Raw genomic sequence first — 12,895 nt, 5'->3', positions numbered from 1 at the left:
CAACAGTGAGAGGCCCACGTACCGCAAAAAAAAAAAGAAGCAATGAACCAGACCATTCAAACTTTCCTGGGACCCACCTAAGAAATACTTTTTACTTTGCAACCTGTATCTATCTCTTTTTGAAAAAAAAATTCATGAAACAACATTTACCCTAATTATGTTTGAGGCACTCTGATATTGCCTATTACATTGTATTCATTTATTATAAGTGGTGATTATGCCCCTGTCAAATTGATCTCACCAGCCGCTACTGGGACCCAACCTATCATGTGTAAAACACTGAATTAGATTTACACATATACCAACAGGGGTGGCCTCAAATCATGCTGTTGGGTGAGAATAGTAGGAAACAGAAGAAGATTTATAGCATAATGCCACTTAGGAAAGCAAAAATCACACACACACACATACAAGGATACACAATGGTTAAGGATATACATCAAACACATTAGAGGTGGTACCACTGGGCGAATGAAAAACGGAAAATAAACTTCAGGAGGACCTGGATTCAAGGATGCCCGCGTGCTGTGATCTGAGAATGGTTGGCTGGGCTCGGAACTGGGGTCCAACAAAACAAAAGACGGGGGGGTAATTTACTGGAAAAGTTTGAGGATCACATAAATATCCAGAAAATACATAGGAGCTGGAGAATGTCGCATTTAGAATTCTTGAAATGTATTTAAGAAATCAATCCATAAGATCAGAGACAGAATATCATCCAGGGCAAAGTTGGAAGAGAGGAGGAAGGGTCCCCTCACCACCGACAAAGTGATACCAGATGAAAAGGAAATGGTCGGCTTGCAGGCTGGCAAAGAGCGTGGTCCCAGAGGCCTGGCCGGTCAGTGCACCCCCGGCGCACTCCAGGGGAGGGGGCTTATGGCGGGAGCCACGATGACTCCAGGGAGGGGCTCTCTGTCGAGTGCACAGCCCCTGCCTCATTGTGCTCTCGCCCGAAGCCCCTGCCGCCCAGGAGGCTGCCTGCCCCCAGCCCTTGGTTACAGCTTTTCTGGACCAGGACGGGCCCCTAGCCCCAGACTCACCAGTGCTCAGACCATCTGCTTCCCTTTACACCGAGCAGCCTCGTTTTCCTCGACTAAGGAGATTCTCCGGGAACCTGAACCCAGAAGGGGGAGATCATTGCCATCGGGGTGAGGGCTGCAGCAGGAGGGTCTGGAATCTGGGCAGGAAAGGCTGGTCTGGGGCGCGGGGGGGGGGGGGGGGGGGGCAGAGTTACGGGGAACAAAAACTGGGGCCAGCCAGGAAGGCAGTGGTGGTAGCGTGGAAACAGACCCTGAAAGCATGGCTGGGTTATTTACCAGCACGACACAGAGCTGGGCTTATAAAGGGAAATCCTACGAGGGCCAGGCAGGCAACACAGAAGAGTGAACAGAACGGGGGGACGGTAAAACTGGGGGGCTCCCCAGAGCACAGTCCATGCAAAGGGCAGTCACCCAAAGTGGCCACTGTTCCCATGCAGAAAAGGGACCCTCAGGGTCCAAACTGTCTCATTTTCAAGAGAAGCCAATAAATCCAGAATCTAGTGTAAAACCTCCCAATTTATTTTATTTTATTTTAATTTTTTGGCCACCCCGTGCGGCACGCGGGATCTTAATTCCCCAACCACGGATTGAGCCCGTGGCCCCTGCAGTGGAAGCGCAGAGTCTCAACCACTGGACCCCCAGGGAAGTTCCAAACCTCCCAATTTTTGAATTGACAACACTTCTTTGCTTTTAACACGTCTACAGACTGAGGTGGTAAGTGGCCAGACGCCCAGACCCTGCTGGTTCAGGCCTGCAGGATCCCCTCTGACCAGCCCTCCACGCCCCTGTGGGGGACCATCCCTCCCTCCCTTCTCACTCCTCTGGCCCCTGTGACAGCATGCCTTCCTTGTAAAGGTCAAAGCTAATAAACGGGGTGATGGGTATATTTCCTGGGCTTCCCAGAGCCTAGGCAAAGCCCTGCCTAAGCTTTTAACTTCTCTTGTCATCATTCCGTGCTCACCACCAATTCCTGGGGTCTAATTTTGCTTCCTGGACCCTTTGATCCGGCAGGCGGGGTGCCCTGATTAGGGAAGAGCGCCGGCCCCTTTTGGGAAGGGACGGGCTGTCAGTCTGCTCTCTACAACTGCCCTGGGTGTGCCTAGTTACGGGGACCATCGCCTAGAGACGGAGTGTCTCAAAGTGCGCTGACAACTCCAGGGTCCACGCCTGCAAAGAAGGTGCTAGAAGTCTCCCCAACTCTGCCTGGAAATCTGCAGGTCCTGGTGCCCTGGAGGGGCACCCATCTCCAGGATGGACTTGCCTGTAGAAAGGGGAGACCCTACAGAAAGGACACCCTCTGAGCCCACCTACATCCCTGCTGCATCCGTTCATCCCTTCAACCGGTCAGTCCCCTTCCCCACCGCCCTTGCCCTGGTGGGGAACTGGTGCCGTGGGGTCCCCTGAGGCGACACCCTCACCCGCAGCATAAACATCACACCTGCTACCCACCTGGCCCAGAGCAAAGCACTGTGAAGCAAAGCCCCAGGGCAGGCGGGGAAGCCCCTGGGCCACTATAATGCCTACACAAAGTCTCTGCTGCAGTCAGGCGACTGGGAAGAGGTCGGGATGCAGGGCTAGAGCTTGAGGCAGAGGGGGCAAAGGGCGGGCGGAGGTCTGGCTGGAGGGGATGGAACCGGCCTGGACTCAGGAAACCTGAGGAGAGCGATGGGAGAAGAGAAAGACCCAGTGGGTGAAGTCAGGGCGCTGGGGAGAAGGTGGGGAGGGGACGGGAAGGGAACAGGGAGAGGCAAGTGGGCGGGTCCACAAAGAACGGAGAGTTGGAGGGACCAGGAGTCCAGGCTTCGGGCAGGCAGAGCTAATCATCAGCTTTGAAACTGCCCAGTGAACTAGGCAGCTCCTAGCAGACTCCCCGTTATTGCCTCTGGGTCTCCCCACGTGTCGGCCCGAGAACCCACACCCCAAGTGCTCAAAGGAGAAAAACCCGGGGCAGGGGCCTCCCTAGTGGCAGAGTGGAGCCTGCCTCAGCTAAGCTTCTCTGGGGTCAGGGGTCAGTGCCCACCCTGCGCCAGGCGCAGTTGACAGAGTCACTGCCCCCACGACCCTCGCAACACCCAAAGGATGCGTTTCCCCGTTTGACAGAAAACCAAGGCTCACGGAGGGGAAGTGATTCGCCCAGAATGCATCTGAGGCTGCTCCATCAATTCGCAAGCCTTACGGCCCAGTCCCTGCTCTTAGAACCAGGCACGCGGGGGTGAAAGAGAGACAGGCCTAGCACTCAACTGTGTGCTGTACTTCAGAGAGGGAAACGGACAAATAGAGAAGGTCAGCTAAGGATCAAGAAAATACGAAGGCCCACAACACTGTAAATCAACTATATTTCAATAAATTTAAAAAAGAAAAAGAAAAAAGGAATGAATGAGACAATATATACAAAAAAAAAAAAGAAAGGAAGAAAACACGAAGGTAACAAGGTCAAGTGTGTGTGGGATGCTACTCTGGCTGGTGAACTCAAGGGAGGTCCTTGAAGAGGTGACAGTCTGCCCAGCAGACCCCCAGGGAAGGCCTGTCACACAGAGGGAACCGTGAACACAGCATCCCTGAGACTGGACAGAGCTTCCCGCCCAGGGCACAAGCGGGCACGTGCAGCTGGAGCTGAGGGCAGAGGGGTGGGCCTGCAGAGAGAGGGGACGGGAAGCTGCAGGACAGAGGCTGAGGGTGGAGGCAGGGCGGCCCAGCAGGAGGCTGTTACGCAGGCCTCCACGTTAGAGGTGATGGGCCTAGAGCTGGCGAGAGGATGGTGGACCAGGGGTGCAAGGGAAGAGACAGGAGGAGGATGTGGGCCTGAACTGGGGAGGCTGGGGAGGGAGCAGAAATGAAGGGGACGCAGATTTTGACCCTAAAACCCAAGCATCTTACCCCTGACGGGGACTTTGTCTCTTTCTCCTTTGTCCCTCATTAGCCAGGCCAGCGGGTACAGAGTAGGTATACAATTAACTCATTCATATATTCAATTAATATTTATTGAGCGCCTACTGTCGTGCCTGGCAAAGTCCTTGCTCCTGTGGTGATAGAGGGGAGGGAGAAGAGAAAGGAGGATCTTTGTTTCAGGTGCGGTGGTCACCGCAGGCTTCTCTCCGACCTCCTTGGGGGAGTGAGGTGGTGAGTCTTAGCTGTGAATATCTTGAAGAAGTACATTTCAGGCAGAGGAAGCAGCAAGTACGAAGGCCCGGAGATGGGAGGGTGCTCACTGAGTTTGTTGATTCATTAATCGGTACCTGTGCCCTTGCCTTGGAACTTTCTAAGATCAGTGCCTGGGACTTTCTCATCAGACAGGAGTGGTCAGAGGGGTGAGTAGGGGCCACGTCCTCCCTTTCTTTACGCAATTGCTCTTTCCCCAACGCTGGCCAGGCCTAGAAGCAGGACAGGTGGAGGAGAAAACGCAGAGACAGTCAAGCAAGAGGGTGGGTTCTGTGCTGTCCCACTACTCACCCCCAGGCTGTTCCTGGTTTTAGCCCCTGAAGGTCCCACCCTGTCATTCCCCTCCCCCCCCCCACCCCCGGCACTGGGAAGCCCCTGCCCCTCACGACAGTCACTCCTGCTGAGCGGAGCTGCTGTCTCTCACTCTGCCACACCCGCTCTGCTCAGCTCCGGCACCACGGAGGGACCTAGGAGAGCAAATAGTGCAAATGAAGGGCCTGCCCAGGTGAACCCTAACCGCGCCGCCTGCAGTGCAAGTGCGGAGTCTTAACCACTGGACCGCCAGGGGAAGTCCCCCGGCTTTCTTACGCTCATAAAATAATTGGAAGCGGACCATCACTTCCTCATCATCATTCCTCAGTCATTTCTACTTCTCCAGCAATCTTGCTGACATGTCGCTCTAAATTCCACCGATTCAAGACTTTCTATTCTTACCAAGAAAGCATAACAGGCAGCAGACCCCCAAACAGTCCTGACCACACACGGAACAAGGCAGGCGCTAGGTTAACGTACCTGACGCGGTTTCTGCGGCAGCGACAGAATCAGATGAACCGCTGACAGGGAGATGCCCGGGATGGGGCTTGGGGTGGGGCGGCGGGAGCGTTAGGTGCCAGCTGAGAACGTCCCCGGGCAAAGTCACCGGGGAGCTGCCTGCCTGAGTGGGCCAAGTAACTTCCCTCACCCTGCTTCGAGACGGAGAAAGGAGACCCTGCTTCACCTTAGGCGGCAACCCCCTCCCTGTTTATCAACAGCTGAGAAGGGCTGGGAGGGTCTCAGCTGGAATTTACCCTTCTTGGGGTGGGGACGTTGTGCGCTGCCCCCTTGAGAACTCAAGCCCCATCAAAAGTCCAGGAAGAACAATGACTTTTGTCTTGTCCTATTTGCCTTCTGGTTGGTCCCTGCGGAGGCGAGCAGGGCTGTACGCCCCGCTTTGGGGGAGAGAAAAGGGACGCAGGAAAGACGGCCCCGGGGAGTCCACTCCGTTCACATTTACCGAAGCCTCGCAAGACCCCCGACCTTTCACGGGCATCATCTCATTTATCGCCCGTGGCTCAGAGACGGAAACAAGAGCCCAGGATCACAACGGCCCACGGTGGTGGAGCTGCAGAGCCCGGGCGCGCGCCTGCCGTCTGGACGCCGCCGCCTCCCCGGACGCTCGGGCGGACCCGCCGGGGCGGACCCGGCTCCTGGGCCCCGGGCCCTCGAGGAATCGGCGCCGCGGGCACAGCCGTGCCCTGAGACTGGGGAGCGGCTCCGGGCCTGCAAGTCGGCCGGGTCAGCCCTCCCCCAGGGCCCGAGCCTCCCCTTCGGGCCGGGTCCTGGCCCCCGCTCCTGCCCGGGGGCTCCTCCGGCGGCCCCGCTGACTCAGCGCAAACCGAGCCGCTGCGGGCGGGCGGGCGGGCGGGGAGGGGCCTGGCCCGACCAGCCGCCCGGGGGCAGCAGTTCCGCCCGCTCCTCCCTCCGGCCCGCCCCGCCCCCGGGAAGAGGTCGGGAGTCGGGACCGGCGACCCCGGCAGAGCAGCGCTCGGGAGCCCCGAGAGAACCAGGCGGGAGCGCGCGGCCGAGCCCAGGCGCGGGATGACAGCCCTCGGCGTGCAGGTGGGCGAGAGCCCGGTGCGGGGGGTGTGGAGTGGCCCGGCCGGGGTCCGGAGGGGGAAGCCGCCCAGGGCGCGGTCTCCTCGAGGTCCTGCGGGCACCGAGGCTCCTAAACGGCTGGGGAGGAGTGTTGTGCTTCTCTTTGGGGTCCGCAGTGTTCATCTGTTAGGTGCACCAGAGGGGTCCCTCCTGTTAAAAGGGGGCGCATCTGGAGCGAAGGATGGACGGAATCCACTCGTAAAAATGAGGCTCGCCTTGTCACACGAGGAAGAATCTCTGGGGAAGCCAGAACTTTCCTGGGCGGGGGCAGCAAGACCATCTCCCCTCCCAAAACTGATTTTGGGGGGCGGGCAAGGGGGTGGACTCGCTGGGGCACGCGGAAACCTCAGGACAGGCTGTAGAGAGGGGAGGGGCCCGCCTCGCAGAGATGGGGTTTCTCCTTAGAATGATACGAGGGGTCCATCCGCACCTCCACCCCCCAGGCGTGCGGCTCTCCGCTGCCCTGCGCCGAGCTTCCCTAGCGGACGCGTCCCGCCTCCTTACCTCCCGACTGGACGGTCGGGACGGTGAGAGCGGCCCGCAGCCTCTGCCTGCAAGTGCTCGGCGCCCCGCAGCGCAGATTCCGGGGCTGATCCCGCTGCGCGCACTTTGTAGATGCGGTGACCGAGGCTCAGGTGCAGTAACCCGCCCGTGGCGGCCGGCTCAGCGATAGAATCGAGTCGAACCAGACTTCTGGGCCCGAACAGGAGAAACTCCACCCACAGGCCGCGCCCCAAGCCCCTTGGGGCCGGGACACCGCAACCCTAGAGCCGGATGCAGCGAGTTCCTCTCGTTCTGGGCATAATCTGGGGTGCCGGCCAAGCCGCCTCCGGGACCGGCAGTGAGGAGGGTGGGAGCGGGTGCGGTCCCGCCTTCGGGAGCCGACGGCCCTGCGGGGGAGAGACGTGCACACCGGGATTTAGGAGTGATTTGGGGAAGCGAGTGCTAGATTAAGAGGTGAAGAAACTGCGGCAGGATTAACGGGGGTGGGGAGGGCAGGAGAGCAGCCAGGTAAACAGACTTGACCTTTTAGTGAAAGAAGGGGGGCGGGGCTGATGCTTAGGAGCACTTAACCGCCTGCCTGGGACTGTTCTAAGCGGTTGGGGTGCTTAGGTCTCCTTTCGGCTCCCCCCGGGGGGCCAGGAGGCAGGTACTGTTATCTTCAGGGGATAAATAGCTCGCCGGAGGCCAAAGAGCTAAAAGGCAAGCGTGCTGGCTCCCGGTGCCCTGCGGTCACGCAGGCGGAGCGGGCTTACTCTTTGGGAGGCTATAGAGGAGATTTCCAGCTGAAGAGGGGGTGGGTCTGACCTGGGCCTGGGCTGAGTGGGCACTGGGAAGGGGGGCGGGGGGGGGGGGGAAGCGCAGGGGCGCGGGGCGGGGGCTTCATGTGGAGAAAAGTAGTGAGCAACCCAAAGTGTCCACTACTTAGGGATTGACGGGATCAGATGGGGTGCTGGGTTCCAGAGGAAGACAAGACCTTGGCATTGGCCTCAGTGGCCCAGGAGTGCCAAGTGACACTGTTCTACAGGTCACTACTAATCATTCGGGGCTCTGGATGAAAAAGGGAAATGCTTCCATTTTTCTTTTTTTTCAGTGGAGATGGTCCAGGCCGTAAGAGATTTAAGTGATTTGCCCAAGGTCACAGAGCTAGAGGCTGGTGGGTCAGGGGCAAGGCTAGACTGCCCTCATACCCTCTGGTCCACGGACCTTCCACTGACCACGCTGCTGCCCAGCTGCTCTCCGGGAGAGGATTTCAGGCCCTGCATCACTGGAAGTTCACAGAGGTGCTGGCAGCCGGGGTGTGGGGCAGTGGTGAGGAAGGAGGACTCCCGAGTTACCTTATTACTGTTACTAATATTAATCAGGAACTGCTTCTGTGCTGGGCACCTTTATATTCATGATCTCACTTAATCCTTGGGAGTTTCACTGGTGTCAGAGTTTGAATGATGCCCTCCTTTGGGGCGGGAGGGGGAAAATGACCTGATGTCAGCTGTCTTTTCCTGATCCCAGTGTGATGTCTGAGGGCCTGGAGATTAAAGTTCACTCTGTGTGCAGGACAGGTGGGGCTGAGGGTAGGATGGCATGTGCTTTTTCTCCAGACAGCGTGATGTCTGAGGTCAAAAGGCCTCTGGGTGCTGCGTTCTTGTGACTTGTTGCCTGCGTCTGGGGTTTTCCCATCCTAGAAACTTATCAACCTGTAGCGAGTTATAACCTCCGGGTGCCTTCATGGCTACTCTTTCCTGAAGGGATCACTAACTCCTGGTACAAAATGTAACTACGGAACGGTAGGTGAGAAAATAAGGGTCAAGGAGGTTAAGAAACCTCGCAAAGACAAACACCTTTATGGTTTGTAGTCACAGAGATTTCAAAGTTCCCTTGGTTTGTTTCTTAGTAGAGCCGTTCTTTCCTAATGAAATCCAGTACAGACTCTTAGATTCCCAGTGGCTCCAGCAGGTAAGAGGGACCTGTTGTGGTTGAAGTGAGGGGCCGGGAGCTGACCCCCTGCCCCCTGCTTTAGCACCTGGAGGCCTCAAGGAGACAAGGGGATGCGGTTTGAGAACCAGAGCCCAGACTCCCCGCCTGAGTGTTCTTTACAGCGCCCCCGACTGCCTTTGCCTCTGGTCTGAGTCGGGTCCCGAGCCCTTGGGCGTCCCTCTGGCCACTCCAGCCCTTCTCACCACGTACTGAGCCCCTCCCACGAAGGCCCCAGTGGGTACTTACCGGCTGTGTGCATCCCCCCCACTACACATGATACAGTTGTCGGGCAGCTGTGCCAGGCTTTACTGTGATCTCGGTGAATGCTCTTGGGCTGGTCCCCTGACCTGTGTGTGACAGTTTCCCTTTTTACATACCCCGCCCCGTCCCCCCCCGCCCCCCGCCATGGAGCACCCTACTCCACCAGACTCAGGTTTAAGAGTGAGACAGGACCCTAACTAGGCAGAAGTGCTGAAAGCAAGCCGGATCCATAAGGATCCCGGGGCCTCCCGGGAGCGTGGCTCTGCTTTCTGCCCCTCACCGAGAAGGGTGGCCCAGACCGCCTCTGGAAGCCTCCGCTTGCACGTGGCATAGGGCTCACCCCCAGAGTCCCCTTTCGGTTTGCTTCCCAGCAGTGACCGTCACGCATGAGCTGTGTGCTTTGCTTACCTCCCAAACTGGGGCGTGACCTGGGCTGCTTCCACACACACTGTAAAGGGCGTAAGTTATGACTGGGCAGGAGATGGTTTAAAGGGAGCTTCAGATGGAAGTGACAGCGGCTGCAAACTCGACCTCGTGGCTCTTGAGCACGGCACTGGCACCGGGTGCTGGGGACACGGTCCTGCCCTCCCACTATGAATCAGACAGGAATGGAAAACTTGTCAGAACGGTTCCTGACAGAGAGTGACCGGAGGGGTCCGTTCTGGGTTGAGTGGGCAGGACAGACCTCTCCCAGGAGGCGATGTTTCAGCTGAGACGTGAAGAATGGAGAAAGGGGGGGCAGCCGGGAGAAGAGCCTTTCAGGTGGAGGGACCAGTAGGTGTGAGGAGGAAAGTTCTAGGCTTGTCCTAGGCATGCGAGGTGGCCGGGAGGATGCCCTGGGAGGGCTTGTGGGCCGTCTAAGGAGTTTTACCCTTTGAAGCATTCCTTTTGCTTCCGGGTTGGGGGTTGGGGACGGTGGCTTGGGGGTGTCCCGGGGCTGTGAGAAGGGACACCTCACTGGACGCTTGGCCCAGCTTGTCAGGAGAGAGGATAGGGTGTACTTTTGCGGGGCCGAAACCATAGGCTGAAGGGGAGCCTCAGGGACTCCCCCGCCCAGAAGCTTCTAGAACAGACAGCGGTGCCGTGTCCTGGGCGGAGTACAGGCTGAGCCAGACTGAAGGGCAAAGTGCAAACATCACTGCTCACTGAAGAAAAGTGCAGAAAAAGCTGGGTGCAGATTAGAATGAAACTGGGGAAGACCAGGGGCCAGAAGAGGGAGCTGTGTAACCTTCACTGATGTGCTAATAATGTCTAGTGCAGTATTCTTGTTTTGCATACAAAGAAACCAAGGCTGGCTGCTAGCTCAAGGTCACGTCTGCCAAGCCAGACAGGTTTGCTGACTTCAGAATGGACCAAGATTTGCCTGTCAGTACAATTTGGGTTTCTTACGCATTATAAAGATCATTAAAGAAAGGTCAGGGAACTCTTTGCCCGATGAATAACTGGATCCACAGGCAATGCTTATAGGTCTCGAATGGAGGACGGATGGGGAACAGGTAGGATGGGAGGAGGGTCCCCCCCGCCCCACCAGGAGGTGGGTCTGTGCTGTGACTAAGGTGGGCTTCCCGGGCATCCTGGGAGACCGAAGCAGAAACCGTGGCTGTCGGAAGCTACAAGGTGTGCTCTGGGTCTTCCCTGAGGAGGCTGGTGGGCTGTGGCGGGGGCCCTCCCTCATGCTGCCCCGTGCTGTCTTCCAGGCCCAGAAGCTGCTGGCCCAAAGGAGGCCCCGCCGGTCCTTCTTTGAACCCTCCATCCGGGCCCTCATCATCTTGTGCGCCTCCCTGGCCGTGGTCCTCTCCTCCCTCTCCATCTGCGATGGCCACTGGCTCCTGGCCAACGACCGTCTGTTCGGGCTGTGGCACTTCTGCACCACCTCCAACCAGGCTGAGCTGCACTGCCTCCGAGACCTGAGGCAGGCCCACGTGCCCGGGCTAGCCTCGGGCATGGCTGTGGCCCGCAGCGTGGCCACCTTGGCCGTGGTGGTCGCCATCTTTGGCCTGGAGCTCCTCATGGTGTCCCAGGTGTCCGAGGACGCCCACTCGTGGCACAAGTGGGCCGTGGGCTCCGCCCTCTTCCTCCTCGCCTCCATCCTCTCCTTCGGGGGCCTCCTGAGTTTCCTGACCCTCCTTAGGAACGAGGTCACGCTCATGGGCCTCAGCCTGACGTTCTGGAGCGAATTCACGGCCTCCTTCCTCTTCTTCCTGAACGCCATCAGCGGCCTCCACATCAACAGTATCAGCCGGACTGACAGCGTCACGTACCCCTGGGGCCTGCCTGCAAAATTTTAGGCCCCCCCAGCGAGGGCGCTGAGTTCTACCAGAAAGTGTGGTCAAGATGGGACTTCTCCAACATGTGACATTCGAACTGCCGCCTCTCGGCCTTGGGGTGGTCGGGCCAGTGGCCTTTGCAGCCCAGAGGGCAGGTGGGCGCCTCCGAGCCACCAGCTGCACCAGCTTAGCCACGTTATTAGGATGTTGACTTCACAAGAAGAAACATATTTTAAAACCCATTCTTGAGTCCTTCTTGGGATGGGAGTAGACGTGGAAGCAGCTCAGGTAACCGGTGCTCAGGCTGGCTGCACAGCCAAGTACATTTCACACCTGTTTTAGTGACTCTGCTGGGATATGGGCTGCAGGGCCCCCGGGGCCTCCGGGCTTGCTAAGAGTGAATCGTCTGTCAGCGAAGGGTGTCCAGTCAGTGCCGAGGACTTGCTTCACCAGTTCAAAGGGCCTCGTGCAGATTCCCTGCTTTAGCTTTGGTCGCGTCAGGGAGGCAGCGTTCAGGGCTGCTGGGGTGCAGAAGCTTTTCAAACCGTTTGACTTTATTTGAGCCCTGCCCTTTGTCGGGGGACCCCGTAATCCCTGGATAACCCCAGCTTCCAGCAGCTGGCTGTGCCTCGGGACTCTCCCTGTCAATCCCGCCTGAAGCCCTTCCAGGAGGGCCCGCCTGGCTTGGTAAGCGTGGGCAATCCATCTTTGGTAAGGGCCCGACAGCCTCAGGGTGCCATTTTTATCCTAGCGCACACTTCAAAGAGGACGTATCTGGAGCTGCCGGACTCCAGGGGGTACTGGGGACTGGCCCGACCTCAGGTAATGATTAACAACCACCCTGGATGCAGAGGCCTGCAGGTGGAGGGGACCAGGAAGCGGTGGAGATTTCCACCCTTGCTGGCCACTTTACATTTCTGTGCACCAAACTGGCCTCTTTCCAGTCCCTTTTCTGCCCAGTAGGTGGGTTTTTTGCCCTCAGCCCATTTCATTCAACACTAGCCCCGTGCCCCTCCCCCACCTGATGAATTCAGGCCTTTCCTGGTTCATTCTGGCTGCCACTGATTGCATGGGGTTTTGGTCTCTGCCCTGCCAGGTCCTCTTTCTGGGCTGGACTGGGTGCCTCTACCTCTCCTGTGATTTTTTTTTTTTTTAACTTTTTGATTCCAAGATGTACAGAGTCCATGAAGGTCCCTGGAGAGCGCCCTGGAAAATGGATATCTGGCCTTCTCACCCCCGTAGCAGACTATAAGATGCAAAGGGGGTGACCTTGTCTTCAGGGGTGAGATGCAGAAGTTGGGGGCCAGGGCCACTTGTCCAGGGTCACCTAAAGCCAGAACTAGAGCTGGGCCCACCTACCAGCAAGATGCCCTCTTCTCTAGCCGCGGGGAGGGTCGCCTCTGCTTCTGTCAAGAATACTCTCCCCCTTGGGCTTCCCTGGTGGCGCAGTGGTTGGGGGTCCGCCTGCCGATGCAGGGGACACGGGTTCGTGCCCCGGTCCGGGAGGATCCCACGTGCCACGGAGCGGCTGGGCGCGTGAGCCGTGGCCGCTGGGCCTGCACATCCGGAGCCTGTGCTCCACGACGGGAGAGGCCACAACAGTGAGAGGCCCGCGTGCCGCAAAAAAAAAAAAGCAAAAAAAAAAAAAAAAAAAGAATACTCTCCCCTGAGCACGCAGGCTTTGTTTTGTAAAAGGGTTCAAATATTTAGTCCTTTAACCCTCACGTGGCTGCTAATAATTGAGGGAACTGAGATTCAGAGTAAAGGGTGAGACTTAAA

At 57.8% G+C, this 12,895-nt stretch overlaps 1 protein-coding gene and 1 long non-coding RNA gene across 2 annotated transcripts; one reads left to right on the top strand and one right to left on the bottom strand.

Annotated features, from left to right (window-relative positions):
• Window positions 1–400: 400 nt before the first annotated feature.
• Window positions 401–5,751, bottom strand: LOC137225939 (uncharacterized). The gene is made up of 5 exons (XR_010944100.1): window positions 4,992–5,751; window positions 4,586–4,666; window positions 3,918–4,411; window positions 1,041–1,114; window positions 401–558 (listed from the first exon to the last, which is right to left on the bottom strand). It is a non-coding gene; the product is annotated as an uncharacterized lncRNA (long non-coding RNA).
• Window positions 5,752–5,952: 201 nt separating this feature from the next.
• On the top strand, window positions 5,953–11,358 carry TMEM37 (transmembrane protein 37). The gene is made up of 2 exons (XM_067742365.1): window positions 5,953–6,077; window positions 10,547–11,358. The coding sequence occupies exons 1-2, from the start codon at window positions 6,057–6,059 to the stop codon at window positions 11,135–11,137; spliced, it is 612 nt and encodes a 203-aa protein (XP_067598466.1). The 5' UTR covers window positions 5,953–6,056; the 3' UTR covers window positions 11,138–11,358.
• Window positions 11,359–12,895: the final 1,537 nt, after the last annotated feature.

This window comes from Pseudorca crassidens, chromosome 6 (assembly GCF_039906515.1).
Source record: "Pseudorca crassidens isolate mPseCra1 chromosome 6, mPseCra1.hap1, whole genome shotgun sequence".
Taxonomy (NCBI): Eukaryota; Metazoa; Chordata; class Mammalia; order Artiodactyla; family Delphinidae; genus Pseudorca; species Pseudorca crassidens.
Note: the sequence above shows the minus strand (reverse complement) of the source record. Positions and strands in the feature narration are given on the sequence as shown.